The 19,918-nt window shown below is 42.9% G+C and overlaps 1 protein-coding gene across 4 annotated transcripts in view; it reads right to left on the bottom strand.

Moving 5' to 3' along the window:
* zfhx4 (zinc finger homeobox 4) overlaps positions 1-19,918 on the bottom strand; it is an 84,121-nt gene that overhangs the window by 35,134 nt on the left and 29,069 nt on the right. For all 4 annotated transcript variants that reach the window (XM_059327370.1, XM_059327372.1, XM_059327369.1 and 1 more), the window contains exons 5-6: positions 18,466-19,007; positions 3,114-3,348 (exon numbers count right to left, since the gene is read on the bottom strand). In XM_059327370.1, the coding sequence (XP_059183353.1) occupies positions 3,114-3,348; positions 18,466-19,007 (777 nt within the window). The remainder of the gene's footprint in view (positions 1-3,113; positions 3,349-18,465; positions 19,008-19,918) is intronic.

Raw genomic sequence — 19,918 nt, forward strand, 5'->3', positions numbered from 1 at the left:
ACAAATTGTTCAAATTATAAAATCGATGATGGAATACCCGTGACTCGCAATCTGTCATATTTTTCTTTTCCTGCTTGAATTTTCCTAAACAGCTCTATTCAGGGCGTAACTTCATTATAGAGAAGGGCACAAAAAAAATCTAATTTCTCTAACAACTTTTGGATGACCCTCAAAGCAAAATGGCCTCTGAGTCCTCCATGTTGAGAGGCATTTCATTAATGCTTGCTCGTCTGATGCAAACTGGCATTTTTTATAAACTCAATTTTCTTTAACACTTCTAATTGTACACAGAGACTGACGATTTATCCCAGCAATGCGGGCACAGTGGGCTTTTTGTCTCTGAAGGACACAGCTGAAGGCTCATGGCACAAAGTTTTTGCAGTAAAGTCAACGAGAGTCAGCGTCCACACACACATACACACTTCACCCTCCCTTTACAATGGTGTTTACCTAGTGTAAAGGATGAGACGGCTGGGCCCAGGTTGGGGGAATTACAGACTCAAAAGGATAACAAAGAGTGAAAGGTTCTCAAATAAACATGCACTCGCAAACACATGAATTGACATGCACACAATGCAGTCCAACAGAAGTGTTCCTTGTACACTCCTGTCTTTGTTCAAAACACCTATACCCTTGCGGTGTGTCTCTCTGCAGTACTGTATCCTTAATTAGGCCATAAAATCAGCATCAAAATTGTTTAATGAAAGCCATTCACATGTACATAAAGTCCAGAGCATTAGAACTCTTATTCCCAAATGGGCCTATAATTATCTGGCTCAGTGCCAGGTCCCAGGCTTTAAGAGAAAGATACCGGTCAGCACTTAAATTAATCTTTTTCATACCAGTCTCTAATGAACAGAAAGTGCTCGAGTCAGGAGTTGTAGCCCCAGAAAACTAACAGCCCGCATACACATGCACGTACACACAAATAGAGGGTCCTTAAACTGAACACTGGCTGGAAATGTTGCCTACTATAGAGCCTTTTCCATGAAAACATTCATCTATCACTATAGGAAACCAAAGCAGCTAGAACATACATTTTCTTCCATATAACATAACCTACTGTAGCATGTAATGTTCGCAATAAGGGCTCAGCTAAAAAAAAAAGAAAAGAAAAAAAAGTTAAAAATATATCCAAAAAATGCTGTATTTGACATTACTTTAGAACAAGAATACAACCCGATTTATTACATTAACTTTCAGCGTTTGATCTCTGGTTGAAACACTTTTACTCCCCCCTCTGCCTACACCTGCCAAATGTGTATGGTCTACAAGGAAATACCTTTGAAACATTTACCGCGTACCTTGTGAAAGAATACTGTTGTTCACTAAAAATTATATAGAGTGGGCAAAAGGAGGGCATCCAAAAAAGTGGCTTAACATTTAGGACGTTGCCAGCGTCCGCTTAAGCTTTGCACTAGCTTCCTCATGGAAATTCACCATGTGGCATCAAAGCCAAGGTATAAAACAAGGGCCCGAGCAACAAATATGGTGTGTTTTAAGAGTGGAACATTTGAAATAGGTGCAGCGGGCGAATATTGCTTGTGACAGGTTTAAACCCTAGCTGTGCTCACTGGTTTGAGATGTAAAAAGAAGAGAAAAAAAAGGCTTGAAGCTGGGCTTGTGTTCTGGATTAAAAAAAAAAACGGACAGGAGCAGGAGAGAGTGGGAGATGGAATAAGCAGGACAAAGAAGGAGAGAGAGAGAGATACAAAAAGAGAGCAGCAGAAAGAGAGAGGGGGAAGGTGGAGGGGGGATGTTAAAATGTACGGTAATGATTTATCTAAGCATGCTTTTCTGCTGCACCCCAAATCTCACCGAAACTTTGATCCATGTGTAATTAAAACCAAACGTACGCTGGCTACAGTCTCCATTTCAGGATTGGGAGCTCTTCTTCTGTTTGTGTGTGTGTGTGTGTGTGTGTGTGTGTGTGCATTGGGATTCACATATGTTTCTAAGCGCTGGGCCCCCATCTGTTTTGGGAGTACATGTACAGTATAAACAGGACACTTTGGGGAGCACAACGCACACACACACACAGATGGATGTATGGACTAATGCTATTCTGGAATGCTATTCAAAATGTGTTACCCCCACCCCACCCCATCCCACCCGCTCCTTCAGGTCAAGCAAAGCAAAAACAAGTTAAGCGCTCATTTTCTCCCGGCAGCATTAACATAGGGATGACTAAATAATGGACCCTGACTCTTGGTCTTCTGGTTTAAATTACAGCGCAGCCCCCTCCCCTTACACCCTGCAACCCCCTCACCAACCATCCAACCCCCACTCAAAGAAAAACGATTAATCTTTTTTTTTTTTTTTGTCTCTCTGAATGTTTTACAGTTCTGTTACACTTATTAGCTGCTGGCAGGACGGAGAGTCTTAAATGAAAGCCAAATTGCTTTGGTCATGAGAAAGGAAATGAAAGCTCACTCCAGGGAGAGACTGTGTAGCCGTAGCATACGTGTGTGTGTGTGTGTGTGTGTGTGTGCGTATGTGTGTGTGTGTGTGACTAACGTATGTGTGTGTGACTAACGTATGTGTGTACAAGCTTTTTCACCATGAGATACTCCCAAGGTGAAATTTCATAAGCTGAAAGCTTGCCTGCCTGGGATGTCCCCGTGCACGGGACATTGTGTGTGTGTGTGTGTGTGTGTGTGTGTGTGTTTGTGTGTGTGTGTGTGTGTGTTTTGCACATATAAGCGCGGCAGCCTAATAGGAACAGTATGCTCATTTTGGAGAGATTAGGAGGAATGGACGGGTCTGTATCGAGAGACGTGATCTGGATATGAAGGCCAGAGGAGGGAGGGAGGAAAGGAGGGAGAGAGGTTTGACAGAATAAAGAGGGAGTGGTGCAAGAAAAGAGAAAATAGAAGAGTCAAAGAGTAAAGAGTCAAGAAAGTTGACTCTGACTTCAAACAAAAAAACTGACCACAACAACTGAAATCAGTAATAAAAAATTTGAGAAACACAAAAAGATTTCTGATTTTTTAAAAAAAGGAAATAATGATTAAATGTAAAGAAAAAAACAACAAAATAGCCTTTGAAATAACAAAAAACTCAAGTCACAACAACTTAAGCAAACAGACAAAGCAGGTTAAAGAGGCACAGACCTTGGCTGGAGGGGCACTCCTTGACGTGGAACAGCTCTTGGAAGCTCAGTCCATCCTCGTCCCCTCCCAGGCCTTGCTGGTGCAGCTGGAGTTTCCTCAGTCCTTCGTTCTGCTGGTGGCGAGCTGATCGGGCGTGCTGCACCAGGTTGAGGCGGGCCTTGGTGGAGTAGTCGCACAGTGTGCAGAAGTACACACACGACTCCGGGCTGTACGCACTGTCCTGCTTCTGCAAGTGCTGCGGAAGAGAAGAGAGGAGAGGACGGTGCAGATGTTAGATGGAGTTCACGTTTTACGGCGTCCTGTGGTTGATTCAAGGAGTTATTGTTCTCACTGTTACATTTGTTTCCTCTCAGAATTTTTATATCAGACTAGTGTTTTCAATAATTGTGAGATTACAGAGATATTTGGGTGAATTAAATGCAACAAGTGATGCTTGTCTGCAAAATCCTGTTCTCAGTTTTTTGTGCTTTATGGCTATAAAAGCCTTCTCTTCTACCCTGCTTCCATTTTTGCTACACACATTTCAACAGCCAGAAATCCCATTATTTTCTACAATATATGTCCTTCACTCTTTACAACATGTAATTTTAACCTTTGATATATGCATTCCACATAATTTAATTTCACTACAGTGAAAGGGCAGAAAAACCTACAATGGAGAGCAGTAATTAAACTCTTTGGACAAAGACAGTCTTGATTAATATTTTTTTAAAGAGTGAATACCATTAACACAGTAACAGATAGAGTAAATGTGCTTATGTTTAGACACCACACAATTCAAATGACCTGGATATGTTTTAGGTGACAAAAAAATTAACACCCAGAAAGTCAGACAAGGGGTTGAGTTCAGAACACTGTTTTGTCTTTAACATGCACATTGTCCAGCTCTCCTCATTGTTGGCAGCTGCAGGGGTTTCTCATTCAACGTGTGCTGTCAGTTGCAAGCCCTTAATTTCCAGTTGCCTCTTTAATGGCATTGCAGCCATGCAAAGCTACCCCCTACCTCGATGTGTGTGCGTGCACTAACACACACACACACACACACACACACACACACACACATGCACACACGCACGCACGCACAGCCCCCATCCCACCTTGCCCTACTCCCATACACCCAGTCAAGCCAAGCATATCAAGTGTGCCTCTGTTGTTGCTGCCGGGCTAATGAACAATGCACAAAAACAAAAGACCAGGCCAAGCTTTTATTATCTGATCCTCTGTGGAGGGAGGGGAGGGAGAGAGAGAGAGATCCAGGGAGGAAAAGAGAGCAAAGCAAAGAGACAGAGACACAGAGGTGGCTCACGAAGGTTAGTTTATGCTTTGTTAAGATTTATTCATACGGCCATGTGAGAAACAGGTGCAGGGTTCTATGCATGAATTAATACACATAATGACGTGTGTGTGTGTGTGTGTGTGTGTGTGTGTGTGTGTGTGTGTGTGTGTGTGTGTGCGTCTGTGTGTGTGTGATAACCCCACTCTGCCTCTCATGGCTCCTATAGAAAGATGTTTCATTCTTGAAACACATGAAAAGTTAGCAAGGTAATATTTTCTCCTGAGCATTGTTGCATCAAGTTATATGGAGCAAGAAGAGAGAGATTGGAAAAATGTGTGTGTAGGAGGTGTGTGAGAGTGTGTGTGGGTGGTAGGAGGGGTGGAGGGGAGCACAGTTAGCTGCAGGTGTGTGAGTCCTACCCCCCCCCCCCCCCCCCCCTTCCTCCTTTGACAAACAGGGATTAGCAACATAGCTACAGCCGCTAACACATCTTTTCTCTCTGTCTCTCCCTCTTTCTTTCTTTTGTAGGAAATCTTACGAGGTTTTTCTCACGAGACGGTGGGACGTCCCCTCGCAGTCAGAGGCCCTTTCAGAAGTCTTAAGTTTTAATTAAGTCGGAGTTGTCAGAAGAAAGCTCCCCTAGTCCAGAGCTCAGGGCCATTAATTACAGCTATCTTTGTTTCTCTGTGAAAAGAGGCCTCCCTCGCTCCTTCTCTCTCTCTCTTTCTTTGCTTCTTTTCTTTCTCCCCTCCCTCCCTCGCAGGAGAACTGGGCTGCTGAGCTTTACCGTGGAAACCACACACACACTTGTGCTTATGGACGCATAAATACCAAGTGCATGCAAACTTGCATACAAAAAAGGTTTAAATTCATATTTTGCATTAAATATAAACATTTCAAAATGTTTGTCTGATTCTTTCTAACTATAACTTTTTGAAATATAAGCAAATCAAAGCGTTCTGCTGTAAAACAATGGATTGCTCCTTACCATTTGGGAGAAGGTAAATGCCCCAAGTGAAGGACTTCAAGTACCAAGAAGTGAAACTTTTCACTGCATGGTCATATTGGTTCTTTCTTGATTCAACTATGTCTGAACTCCAACAGACTTTTATTTCATGACCACTCTGCTAAAAATGGAGGCTACTTTGAATTGAATGAAAAAAGTCCTTTCCTTTCGTCCAGTGGCAACCTTCAGTATTATAACAACAACTTTCACAGAAGAAAAGCTAATTGAAAATGTGCTTTGTAAGTGAACATTTTTTTCTTCGCAGAAGAGACAAGTATGATAGTTGAGAGTCTTATCAGGATATAGAGGGCTCCTAACTGCGTGGCTATAAAATGTTCATATAAATCAGTGTTGGTCTAAAAATGCTTCACATCCTTCCATGTCGGAACGTATATTCTATTTGTTTTCAGGATCTGAGGCATAGGCTGAGCGTTGCTGGATGATATACTTGGGGTTGAACTGGGCTGCCAGATAGGTTTAGGCCTAATATTAATTCTCTCCCCATCAGCACATTCCAGAGGGTTTGTTTAAGACCTAAACTAGAGGGCTGTCTGTCGCTCTCTGGCACTCTGCAGGCCTGAAATGCAGGCGGTCTGGTGATCACAGGCCAGAACATCCATGATTTATGAACTTTTAAAGGAGCACTTTGACTCCTGCCAGGCGTGGGCTGTGTAATGCATATTCAAACACACAAACACACTGTTCCTGCTCCTGGGTTTGCGCCTGTGTGTGTCTGCTTGAAATGTGTATGTAATTTATGCTGCAGCTGATTTGTGTGCGTGTACATACATTCGTGTCATATGAGTGTCTGCCTATGTGTGTGTTGGCTGTGCAGAATGGCAAAAAGGCCCATCTCTGTCAATATGGCACCTCTCCAGAGTGCCTGGTGGTTAATTGTTGGGGATTAGTGTTTGGCAAACAACCAAATAAGCTAACACTCCCTGTGGGCCAATCAAAACCAGCTAAACAGCACTCCCTGGGTGGACCTAAACATGGCACAGACATCTCTGGATGGTGGAGGAGGTGCACTAACACCCCCGTACACGCAGAATGCAAATTATGACACTCGGGACTTCCTGTTTACCTGTCAAAAACACAACATTGTCAGCCCTGTCGATGACACACACACCCACACACACATACACACACACACACACACACACACACACACACACACACACACTGGGACTTGTATGAGGAGAGGGGAGGAGAGTCAATTTGACAGGTAAGGGAAGCTCCCTAGTGTAGTGGTTTTCTGCTGCTGCTGCTGCTGTGTGTGTGTGTGTGTGTGTGTGTGTGTGTGGGTGAGGATGACAGAGGACTGCATTCATTATGCAGAATGAGATGTTTACAAAACACCTTTCTCACACACACATAAACACAAGCGCACACACCTCCCCTCAGCTCGCTCCCTGGGTTTAGGGGGAGGAAAGAAGCACTGCTGTCTCATATTCATTTGTTCTATCTGTGGTGACAAAGCTGCCTCATTAACTGAATTCTTAATAAGCCAAGGCAAAAGACATCTTCTCACAACTTCTTTTATCTCTCTGTTCGTGTACATGTACGTGAAGTGTGTGTGTGGTTTGTGTGTGTGTGTGTGGGTGGGTGGGTGAGGGTATAATTTCAGCGCTTCTTTTCTTCACACTGTATCTGTGTGTTTGGTTTTTATGTATCAATAATTTCAACTCCACATTTTTTGATTTTACCTCACAAGTGTGTTTTTATGTCTGTCTCTTTGTCTTTGCCTGTGATTGTGTGAGTGCACTGGTAATATGACAAAAATATTTTGAAAGCAGCGCAAAGCAGTGGGGTTGTGTTTTCCTCCATAAACCAAATGACAAATTAGGGTATTCAGTACAAACATGACTCTTTCCTGTCATTAAGTGTAGAACCAGGCAGCTAATGAACACATTCTGAAAATAAGAACCCTCTGCTACCGCAGCTATGTCTTAATAACCAGTGTGTGTGTGTGTGTGTGTGTGTCAGAGCGTGTGTGTACGCGTTTTATATGTAAAGAATCAGTACATACATCCTGTTTTCCTATTTGTGTCTGCTGAGAGTATGTGCATGCATGCAAATGTGAATCGTGCACATTGTGAAAATAAAAACCTCTTTATCTCCTTTCATCGCTGTTTTTTTAAGGGGAAGCATGGTGCTTGTTGTTGGGTATACCTTCTTTTTGGAACGTCACCAGCTTCCGGTGCTATCCCCTGGGCCCCCGGGGGCCATCGGAGACAAAAACAGCCCCACTTGGCCCAGCAAACAACAAAAGCGTGTTTTGTTCCTTGAAAGTATTTTAAACACATACCAGCGCTGCCTGGAAGGCTGCCAAGTGTAGAATTCCATCAGTGCTACCACCTCCCTAACACATGTTACTGCTAACCGCCGCTCAGCCCCCAAGACATAGATGTAACGCAAGATCACTGCCAATGGATTCGCTGGCAGACTGCACTGCTGAAAGGAGATGCTGAGGGCCCAGGTATGTGCCACCTTGCTTCCACAGATAAAGAGAGCAGCAAATATAGTGTATAGAGAGACAGATTCAGTGCTGCACACGCACAAAAACAAATATGCAAATAGAAGCCACGTACAAAAACTGCTGAGCGCATATTGCATATGCACAAATATACAGACACATTGCACATCTCCTGCTTCTCTCTCTCTCTCTCTCTCTCTCTCTCTCTCTCTCAGTCCTACAAGGCCACTGTGTGTGATCTAAAGATACTGGAAAAACAAAACAATCCCAGCTAAAACCTCCCTCCCCTTCCACCCGACCTTCTTTTTTTTTCCTGATGGCCGTCTTTCCTTTCTTTACTACCAGGGCTCTCTCTTTCATAAATGCAAAGAAAAATATTTCCTAGAGCTAAATTGCCTCTCCTGTTTCTTTCGGCTCTCTCTGCTGGCATTTACATGTGATCTGAGCTCTGGGGCCTGTCCATGAAGTGCAGGGACTGTGGGCGAGCTTAGCTTAGGTCACCCAATAATAATAAGCATCCAACGCATAATGGTCGGCAAGTCAAATAAATGAATTATCACAATGAGTCTTTCGTACTAGCTTTCTGACACTCCTCTCCACTTCTGGGCTGTCTCTCTCCATTCAACTTGGTCTTCCCTCTTTTTTCACTCCATTTCTTTTTCCGTCTTTATTCTTTGCTATTTGTCAGCATAAAAAAATGAGGACGCAATAGTGACAGGGCTTTGTGAGAGCTTGGGAAATAATGTACCTCCAGTAAGTCCAGTGAAAAATCTTTGCCTTCCATTTTTTCTGACTCCCACACACACACACACACACACACACACACACACACACACACACACACACACTTGTAGCGGTGACGTAAGTGTGTCTGACATATGGGGCAAAGGTCAATCTGAAGTTCACAGCTTCCTGACCTCTGGCCCCTCGCTTGGAAAAATCCCTTCTGACTCTATCTCTTACTCTCTCTTGCCCAGACACACAAATAGACACAGAAAAGTTATGCAGACCAAGGCAACGAAACAAGGGGAAAAAACAATCTTGCTGATTTATCACATGGTCCATTTATTCTGGTCTAGAAATTTTAGGAAATACCTTTTTTGCATCCCCAGCACAGTTGCCACATATTTTATAATGTACTGATCCAGCAGTTGGAATAACAGATTGTAGGAGACAGAAACACCAGGACAAATCTTTCCTTCTCATCGGTGCATTTATATGTGTTAGGTGTCTTGAAAGCCAGCTCACCTCCACCCCCCCATGAAAATGGATCAGTATTTACATTAGCATTAGATTTAGACAGCATGGCTCAGCCACTTACTCCCTATTAGCCATCCTGACCTTAGCCCATTAGGGTCTAAAAGCCCCCGCTTGTCTCCATCACAGCCAGGTGAGACTGACCAGACCTCCCCATTTCCCTAAACCATATTGCAGCAGAGATTATCTTTTCCATCGACTCACAATGGGACAGAGATCATAAAATGTGGAGATCAAGATCATTGAAATGCTAACATGCTTGTGGGATTATCTTTTTCCAGCGCTGTGCAAGGGGAGGGATATTGCTGAAATACTAACATGCTTTTGGGTAGGGTTCATCATTTTCCATTTTTCCCAACATGCAAAGATGCTTTTGGGAAATCAAGCCAAGGCATAATTGACAGAATCTATGAAAGACTGGGAGAAAAACAAAAATAAAGGGGAAAATCTGGGGCTTCAGCTTATTGGCTGGCACCATCAAAGAGGTTTGTACTACACTGATGTTGTTATATTTAACTAAAACTGAAAGGGAAGAGAAGGGAAAATAATTTTGGTGCCGAGCGGAGTAGAGATTTTTGCCAAGTTTGTTTTTCTTCGCTCTGTACGTAATGGAGACTTGCTGAAAAATGTCTATTAGAGAGAGTTAGACAAAAGGAATGACAGAAACATACAGTGAGAGAAACTAACCGATAGATTGAGAGGCGAAGAGAGTGAGAATCTATAACAGCGAGAACAAAAGAACAAGAGACGGGGAGAGAGAGGGAGAGAATGATAGGGAAGAATCTAGACGAGCGTAGTCGGGTTCAAATCACTAATTACACATTCCTGAGCCTGTGAAGGGGAGTATTGTTTTCCAGTTAGCCCCTACCCTGTCGCATGGTTTCACTTAGCACAAAACAAAAGGTACAGGGAACAAAACACAAGCCTAATACCAGGCCCTACTAATGACAGAGAAATGGGAGAAATTATCCCTGGGGTGGATCCTCGTGAGAAAATGGCTAGTGATTACTGGACAAAGGGAGTTCATTTTGAAACTGTCACAAAATGGCAGACTGTCTTCTTCTTTCTTTAAGAGTTCTATCATGCTACGTTTCTGTTAGATACACCACCACACACAAACTGCCTAATCTGCTAATAATGTTTAAGAATGTACTTCCTAACAGTAAAATATCACATATCATAGAACAAAAAGCAAAATGCAAAGTTCAGGCCTTATTCCTAGGAACCAATGTGACTTGTTGTGTATACAGGCTGTGTATAAGTGTGTGTGAGCCACATTGGAGTGGTACCTCTGCCAGGGAGAGCACAATGAAAGCACCTCTTCAGCAGCGAGGTTTTGCATATTGCCACAGGAAATCAAATGCCTTGCAGTTGACCTACAAGATGGCACACTTGATCCCTCCCTACTTTATTTACAGAAGGCGTCCGATTTCAGCCTGCGGCTCTCTGTTTATGCTTCTGTCTTGTTTTGTCTGATTACTTAATATTCTTAATATTGTTATTCAGTCCAATGACTTAAAAGTGTGACGTAAAATTGTGGCTAAAAACTGGAGAAAAATAAAAAGGCAATTTCTTTACGAGAGCCTCTGGCAGACAGTCAAAATATATAACTTAGTTACTCATTTTTTTTACATTTTAATTGTGAAGTGTTGCGTATTATACTGTTAATTATTGCATGTAAAAAAACATTTCTGCAAAAATGTTTGACATAAACTCATTCAAACATTCAACAACCTGCAATGTTCTGTCTACCCCCATAAACCAATAATGATGAGCTCTGTGCTGTTCAGGCAACACAGAGGACCCTACCATTCTGTGTGAGCCAGGGGAGGTGGTGGTGGTGGTGGTGGTGGGGGGTAAGCTGATAGCGGTGGCAGCACTGGGCAGAGTCGCCTAGCTGTTAGTGTTTGCCCAGGCCCCTGCCGTCTAAAGGAAGGATATTGTTTTCCCCTGAAAAAGCCTCAGCCGCAGTCCGCATACCAGCGTCCACTCAACATACCAATGGGCTCTTTGAAGATTACTCAAATGTTTGCCTTTGTTCCCCCCCAACCCCCCCATCCGCCCCTACCCCGAGTCCTAACCTACACTCCTGCCAGAACGAGGAAAAGAGGAGAAAGGACAGAGTGAAAAAAAAAAATCAGACTTATATCTTCAGAAAACAGTGGGAAAGCAATACCACCCTCAGCTGCACTCAGATTCAAAATGGCCTCTGTAGGGGATGGGCAACTACTGAAAGGAATAATAGCACTCTGGCCACCAGCATAGTAAATCTAAACATAAACAATAGAGAAGGGAGGAGTAGTAATGCACGTGACCGATATTATGGATGGATGTAAATGCAACTCTCCCATCTGTTTGCATATCATAAAGTGCAACATGCTTTTAAAGACAGTCCACTCCTGATCCCTGTGTAAGTAAGTCCACAATTAGAATTGAATATGATAATTCCAATGGGTTAATTTAACTAAATGTGCCGAAAACTGAAGGACCAAACCACCCCCCCATCCAACCCGCATTAATCCCGAACAAGTAAGTGGGCTTTCTATCAGGTCTATTTCAAAGCATTAGGGATTACCCTGCAGAAACTAAGCTGCTTGAACTCACAGGAGGTCAGTGGTATTGTGCTGCTGCAAGGATGGAAGACCAGTGGTAGAGACAGATAGACAGCAGGACAGGTCAGTTCCTCTTTCTCCAGCTCTCCGGCAACATCCCTCAATCCTTCTCCCTCCCTCGTTCCCTCTCTCTCTCTTTTCATCCTCATCTCTCTCTTTCACCGTATAATCGAATATCTCCCACTACTTATCTATTCACTGAGCACCTAATGGTTAAAATCAATTACAGCTGGAATGCTGAAATGCCGAATACTGGGCCACATGCTGATAATGACAGAGAGAGTGTGAGAAGGAGAGAGAAAGCGACAGAGAGAGAGCGACTTGGGACCGTTCCAAGGGAGGCACAATTACCTCCAATCGATTGATTATTGATTTGGAAGGGCGTTGAGGAGTATTTCAGTTCAACTTTGTCCATATCAATATCCTGATAGCTTCATGAGAGAGGAAAAGCGTGATTGTTCTATCTAAATACCATTCTAAAGCTGATGTAACATTTCAGACTATTTCTAGAACAGCTTCTTGTCCCTAATTGACACATAAAGTATAAAGAGACTCAGATTTTTGAGACGACTTTCAGACAAATTAGGCACGCATTTTAATGTCAGATGATTTCAAAAGTAAAGCTAATGAACTTACACAAAAATATTTATCTGATCTCGCTGCCATGTGATCTGTCTGATGCAGCTCTGATCAAATCAAGGTATCAAAGTGAAGGCAACGTGCCCCGAGAGATCATATTTGAGATGCGGCCTCTTTGATTATTCCTTTTTTTTCCCTTTCTTAAAAAAAAACACTCTTGTTATCTTTGTCCCAACAGGATGATTTAGACCCAAGAGAAAAGAAGGTTACAGGGAGGAGTTGAAGATTGAAAAAAGGAAGGAGGAGGAAGACAAGTGTGTGAGTAGGGGGTGGAAGGATGGAAGGAGGAGGAGGGAAGTGTGTATTTGGGTGGGGATATAGCGAGGGTGGGAGGGTTTTTAGATGAGCCAAAGGGGGGAAACAAACTCCTGCTAGCTCCTTTGTTCCTGCATCCTTGCGATGTTCCCTTCCTTCTGGTGGTCTGGAAGACACTGCCCCCCCCCCACCCCTGTACACACTCCATAACCCCCGCCCTCTCTGCTATCGTTCCCATACCTGTCAGCCCCGATCTGCTTCACAGTCCCCTGCACATGGACAAATGGCTTGGCCCCGGCTCGGTCCAAATGACCCACAGCTCAGAGAGGAGTGGGGATGATTATGAAGAGGATCACATCTGGCTATTAATATGAGAAAACCAGCCCTGTCTGTTTCTTTGTCTTTGAGAAACACACCTTGCTTGAAGAAAAAAAAAAAGGACTTTACCATTTCCGTCTGCAGGCCTTAGCTAAATCAGTGGAGGTTCGAGAAGTAGAGAGGAGCGGAGGGGAAGCTGGCTAGGGTAATTAAACATTACGTATGAGTGTCAATCAGGAGCTGGACCAAAGCTGGACACTGCACACACACATTAATGCTTTGCCGACCATCTGGTTAAGGCGTTGGAGGGAGAAGGGGTGATACTCTTATTAATATCTATGAGGATTATTAGGAAGAAGGGGGAGGGTGGGGAAGTCCATCCATTCAAACCTTTCTGTCAAACACACAAAGCAACAGCACACACACACACACACACACACACACACACACCTGCTTTTATGCTTTAATTAGCCGCCACCCTCCATCCCCCACTTCACCACCCCCGGACCTCTGAAAGATTTCCATTGTAATCTCCACGCAGGTGAAAGAGGAGACGATTTGAATAATCTACCAACCGGCGTCTCTTTGCCGGAGAGAGAGAAAGAGAGGGAGAGTGAAAGAGAGAGAGAGAGAGAGAGAGAGAGGGAGAGAGGGAGAGAGAGAGAGAGAGAGGGAGAGAGAGAGAGAGAGAGAGAGAGAGAGAGAGAGAGAGAGAGAGAGAGAGCAAAAGAGCAACTTGTAGAATTGAAAAATGAAGAAAGAGACAGACAGACAGAGACAACCTTTCTGGCAAAAACACTGAAGTGAATTCATTCGTCTGCTCAGGTTTACAGCGCTGAACTCTCGGCGGCAGGCTGCATCATCAGTCTCTATGACAGAACATGAAAATCTATATCTTCCAGTCAAGTAGCATCTAGTGTGAAGTGTCTGCAAACATTCCTTTTTGAAGAGAAACTCTTTAGGTCTGTCTGTGAGTGTGAGACAAGGACGCACTGATCAAGAGCCTGTGTCTGGAACAAGCGGACATAGGCTCAAGTGGAAAATGGTAACTTGATAACCAAGACTACAATTGTATGCGAGTGCAGTTACTGTATGCGTGAGTGTGTCTCTATGAATGTATGTAATACCATATCTCTGAGTGCACATATGCATTTGTGTGAGTGCGAGTGTGTGTGTGTCATAAATGGTGCCATGCATTTGAAATAGATCCAGTCTCTTTTTCTATTCCGGGGACCGGCACAATGGCTTTTTATGCAAATCTATGGGAGTCAATCTCCTGTCCATTTCCCCATCACACAAGTCCAAATGACAGTCCAATAATTTGGGCTGCATATATATAGGGCCATTTGATTTTCAAATGAGAGTGGGCAGGGTTGACCCTTGCTAATAGCCAAGGCACAGCGGTAGACTTAATATCACAGATGCATAAGCACAGCCATCTCCATCTGAGGGAGATGGAGGAGAATAAAATGTGAGGAGGGGAGGGGGAGTGGGGGGCAGTGATGGGAGATTGAAAGAAAAAAAAAGTCCCATGGTTGATGAAAAAAGCAAATAATAAATAAATAAAGAAGAAAAGAAAAAATACAAAGGAGATAATGAAAATGAGAAAAGGGGAGACTCTTCTTTTGATGCATCTACAAATCCAGCCCCCTTTCCTCTCCTTCTTCTTCTTTTCCCTCCATCCCTCCCTCCTCCCATCACTCCCCTCGTTTAATTCCCCCCACCCCTCGTTTCCCGGCCATGGTGTTGCCAAGAGGATCATGGGTAATGAGATGGCCTATCTGTGGCTCCCCAGGGGAGAGATAGAAAGAGAGAGTCAGAGACAAAACAAAGAGAGTGGGTAAGACGGAAGGAGTGAAAGAGTTTGAGACAGAGAAAGAGACACCTTCTATCTCTGTTCTCATTCTCTGTATGTCCCACTAACAAAGCGCTCTATCTTAATGTCCTCTCTCCTCCCTCTCTCCCTCCATTTCTGTCATAAAAAGTTGAGCATTTTATAAGCCTAAGATTCTGAGTTCAAAGGAGAGCGTGAAGGAAGAGAAGGACGGGGGGAAAATAATGAAAAGAAAAACAGAGAAATGGAAATGTGCAGTAGACCCCGGACATCCATTTCCGCTTGAATTATGACGGAAAGCTGGACAGACAGACAGGGGTGGGGTGGTGGTGGCTGAGGACAGTTTAAGATTTATTCGGACAGCCATCTGAGAAACAGGTGCCATGGCCTATGAGACAGTGAGTGTTTGTATATGTGTGTGTGTGTGTGTGTGTGTGTGTGTGTGGTCCTTGACCATGCCACATTGACCATGAACATTCTCAACTCCTAATGACCCAGGGGCAAGCACAGCCCAGATCTAAACCTCAAAGCTCTGTGGACACACACACACACAAACACACATGCTCACTACAAACTAAACCCCCTACTTAGCCCTGCAGCACTTGTGAATGGCACTGACAGATTTACTCCTGTCTCCATGTGTATTAAGGCCAGTGTTTGTTATTAAAAATCATAACGAAGCCATACATCATCATATTCAATGCTAAGGCAAACACGAGCCAGGCCAGCTATGGACACGCCATGCTACGGCTACATTTAATGCAGAGCTTACCTCACAGGCTGCTAGCATACAAACGCTACGTTAAAACATCTTCCATTTTGTCATTTACAGAGTATCTAGGGGATAAAGATTTGTACTTGACAGCTGTGATAATACTGATGCTTCTATACACATGTTGAATTTCCAACTAAATTCTGTGTCCTGAGAGATAATGTGGAAAAACACCCTGTGCAATAGCATTCTCATTAAAACCAAACCAATCACATTTCCTACATTTCCTCTCCAATAAGCAGCGAGGCGTAGACCTCCGCTTTTTCCATATAAGGCGTACAACTTCCTGCGCCACCTGCTGTGCCCTGGACACCAGATGACTAGATGTCCATGTGCTGCTAATGTCATTTCCCTCTTGCAGTTTCAAAGTCTGGAAAAAAACACTTTCAAACTCTCAATTCCCCTTAGAAGTACTCCATTGCTGCTACAAAGCAGCCATAAAATCTCCTGAATATGCTTTTTGTTTGTATCTTCAAATGGTTTCCCATGCCATAAAGATATTCTGTGTTTCCAAAAAACCAGATGGTAAAGTCGTCAACACTCGGATCTTTTATGCGCCCGGCCAAGCTACCTCCATCCCCATGTGCTTTTCACCTCTGCCAATACATAAAAGGAGAGGTGTTTTTCTGGTCAAATAAAGAAATGATTTTTTTCCCTCTGCCTTTGCTCTGCTGCTCTATGCTTTCTCCTCCCCTCTCTCTGCTTTACTACCACATGTCCAAGGGTAAAATAGTGGGATTTCTGCCAGAGGCATTAAAAGCGTCATCTGTGGAACAGATTTGTTGAGGCCTGCGGTGTAGGTGGGTGGGTAGATGAGGTACAGGGGTGTATGGGTGCACATAGGGGGCATTGGGATGACCCTCACTTGCCTTGGCTAAATTGGTGTTTGTGTGTGCCTAAAAGGATACTCCCTTGTTTCTTGGAAAGCAAAATAAGAACTAAATTAATAAAATGTTCAGACAAGCTTCTTTGTTTTATTTCTACACTGCTGATTGTGCTTTTTGGGTTCGTACATTTAATCACCAGTGATATAAATAGCTTTCTTAGCATGATTACATAGCTGCCAGAGTTCAGTGTAGCCTAGGTAACCTATCGGGCTATTGCCTCATTTTAAATCAACTTAAACAGCTGCCAACAGTGGCTCAACACTGTAAAATTCAGGCACACATGCATACACAAAGACACACACACTTATGCTAAAGTCTTTCTCTGGCACTAAGGAGATTCTGATTAGTGTGGGCTAATCAAGCTGATCCAATATAATAGCCATATGTAGGCCAACGTGCAGGCAGCTCTTGTGTTAAGAATTTATACATTTTAAAATTTTTTGATTCAATTAGTGAACAATCCTGGAGGGTAGACATCTTCCACTCATCCCATGCCAAGTTCAGCCGTTGCCAGACAGTCGGCCAATCCTGTGTCAATACGTACATCCTGTTTAAGTCAACTACGACTGTTTTAAATAACCTTAAGAATGCCAAAGTGCTTAATCCACTCAAGCCTTGAAACTGTAAGTAAGAATCAGACACAGATTTCTGAATAAATGCAATTCCTTCAAGATTACTTTGCAATGCAAGAACTCCTTTCACAAACCTGATTCAAAGGAGTGACTGAAGTGTGATGGGTCAGTCAAGTAAAATTCCTTTATAAATCTATTGTTGCCTGGGAGTTTCAATTTAACTTTTTCTCAAATACTTCACAATTTTTTTAGCTATAAAAAAAAAAATCATATCTCAAAAAGAAGACTTAACATGGTAAAACACTGTCTTCTTATTGTACTAAAGAAAGTGTTGTTTTTTTTTTAAATAATTAAAAGTAATAAAATACATTCTACTTAAGAAGCATCAGTACAATCTTTTTTTTATATCCTCTTACTACTGCTGTCTCTACACACACGCACGCACACACACACACACACACACACACACACACACACACACACAAACACCTCCCACTGCCAAATGTTGCGTACAGTAGTAAAGAAATCCTCATTAATGTAATGCACTTGATCCTGTCCTGTAGGTCAAGGCCTCGGAAATGTAACAGCATCCTATTAAGCTGAAGGAGATGTCTGACAAACTAAATCACCTTAAATATATTGGAGAGGAGAAAGATGCCAAATATTGGTTGTGTTGGAATTTCTTAGCAGGAACTGTTTATTGCCCAAAGAGTGAAGAGTTTAATTAGTTAAGTAAGTGACTTATGTGTGAGTTCACTGCTCTGATTGGCAACTAGTGAGGTAACCCAATGACAAGTCACCAAATAATCCCCAGATAAAATAAGGTTCCCCTATTGTCCTAAAGAACCAGTGTCTGTGTCTGCCAGTGTACATAAATATTTTTTTTGTTTAGAATCTTAATGTGTCTATCTGTGTATTACATAGAAATTATATACCAGTATCATTTATAGAATATATGTTGTATTTTAATTTTGTCATTGTTCAAAATGAAGTTGTTAATATGGCTCTACATTCTTACCAATTAAGAATTATTCCAGAATTATTTACAGACAGTTAACTGACTATGGACTACTGATTTACTAACAGCCGAATATAATCAAAACTTTGAAACATTTGAAACTCGATGACTGCATATAATTAACAGTAACAGTTGTGCCCGCTGGTCATAAACAGGATATATACCCATATCTGATGGATATCATCCTGGGTACTGTAACAGTGACCTTTTCCATCTCGGCTATTACATTCTCATGGGAACTTTATATCCATGTGACAGTGCAGTTTAGAGGAAGGGGCAGGGATTTTATAAACAAAAACATATGTGTCTTTTCTAAATTTGGGCTTAAAATGACTGTGTTCCCCACAGATGTTTACTAGTAAGAATGCTGTATTATGCTATATTCTATTCAATGTATCAGTGTCTTGCAAAAATAACAATGCATTTTTACCTTGTAGAGGCGGATGGCAGCCTCGTGCCTCTGGTTGGTGGCATGTAGTCTCAGTTTATCCACGCTGTTACTGTAGTAGTCACAGGCGTTGCACTTGAGGTGCACAGGGTTGCCAATGGCCACACACTTTAATCTCCACTGGTTGGCTTTGCCTCCCTCCTTGATGTGGGCCACCAGCTGGTGCTTCTGCATGTGCTTGTCTGTCTTGCAGTGCAGCTGAAAGTTGGCCTTAAGCTGCGTGTTGTAGCTGCAGAGCTTGCACTGGTAGACGTCGCCAACCACGCAGCGCCACTCCTCTTCGGGCAAAGAGCGCTCGGCATTGACGTGGGCATTCAGAGCCTCCAGGCTGTCCGTGGAGTAGCAGTTGCACACGGCGCACTGGTAGAGGCGCAGCGAGGGGTCGTTGATGGGTGGCGATAAGGAGGAGAGGGAGGGGTCCGATGAGGACATACCCCCCATTCCACCAGTGGACACCAAGGACAGGTCATCTGCCATCAGTTGTCCACTGGCAAGCCGCAACTCCGCTGATAGGTCACTATTCACTGTGGAATATATGAGCGAGAATGCAGGTTAGACAGAAAAAAAGACAGAAAGCGTTTTAAGAGTTAGGGATTTCATACAGATTACATACATGGAAGCATCGCAGGGTAACATGTCAGATAGAAGGAAGGCACAGAGGGAAAAATGGTATATATAAACAAAGAGGTATGACAGAATGACAAAGCTCGGATGAAAATGAAAGTCTGGCATGCATAGGGAGGTTTTAAAGGATAGAGAGAAAGAGAAAAGGCTCTTTTAATGAAATTAACCGTGGAGAGAAAAGTGAGTCCTCCATGCAGGCCTCTCTCACACAAAAGGATTTGATAAAATAAAGCCTCGCAGAGGACTAGGGCTCCTTACAAAGTCTTGTCTATAAAAAACCCTAATAGGATTGAATCAGGATCAATTACAATCATCCTTTTCAACTTGCTAACTCGCTCATCAGGTAGCTTTAATTACTCCTCTCAGCAATGGTGGGACAACGGTTTTAGGGCTCTAAGAATTTCTCACATCCACGCAGAGATTTGAAAAGCTGATCAATGCATTATACAAGTTTCCTCTTTCTTATGCCCGCCCACCCTGAGACAAAAAAAGATCTGCCATTCATAGAATGTAATTAACTCTTTCATTTGATCCCTTCATTGTCTCTCTATGCATGTTACCAAAGCTCATCATGTCTTTTTTTCAGATAATATCTCAACATGGTGTTTGGAGCACTGAGGATTTAACAATTACATATTAACTGAATCATTTTTTAAAAACAGTTTTAGTATAATTCCCCCAATTAGTGGATAAGGAGATGTGTGTTTGTGTGATGGCACGTACTGGTTTTAAAAAACACAATTTTTACCTGGATGAGGAAGCAAATTGTGAGCAAAACATTAACTTAAATTAAACTGTGTTGATGAATACT

This window comes from Centropristis striata, chromosome 23 (genome assembly GCF_030273125.1).
Source record: "Centropristis striata isolate RG_2023a ecotype Rhode Island chromosome 23, C.striata_1.0, whole genome shotgun sequence".
In the NCBI taxonomy this organism is placed as follows: Eukaryota; Metazoa; Chordata; class Actinopteri; order Perciformes; family Serranidae; genus Centropristis; species Centropristis striata.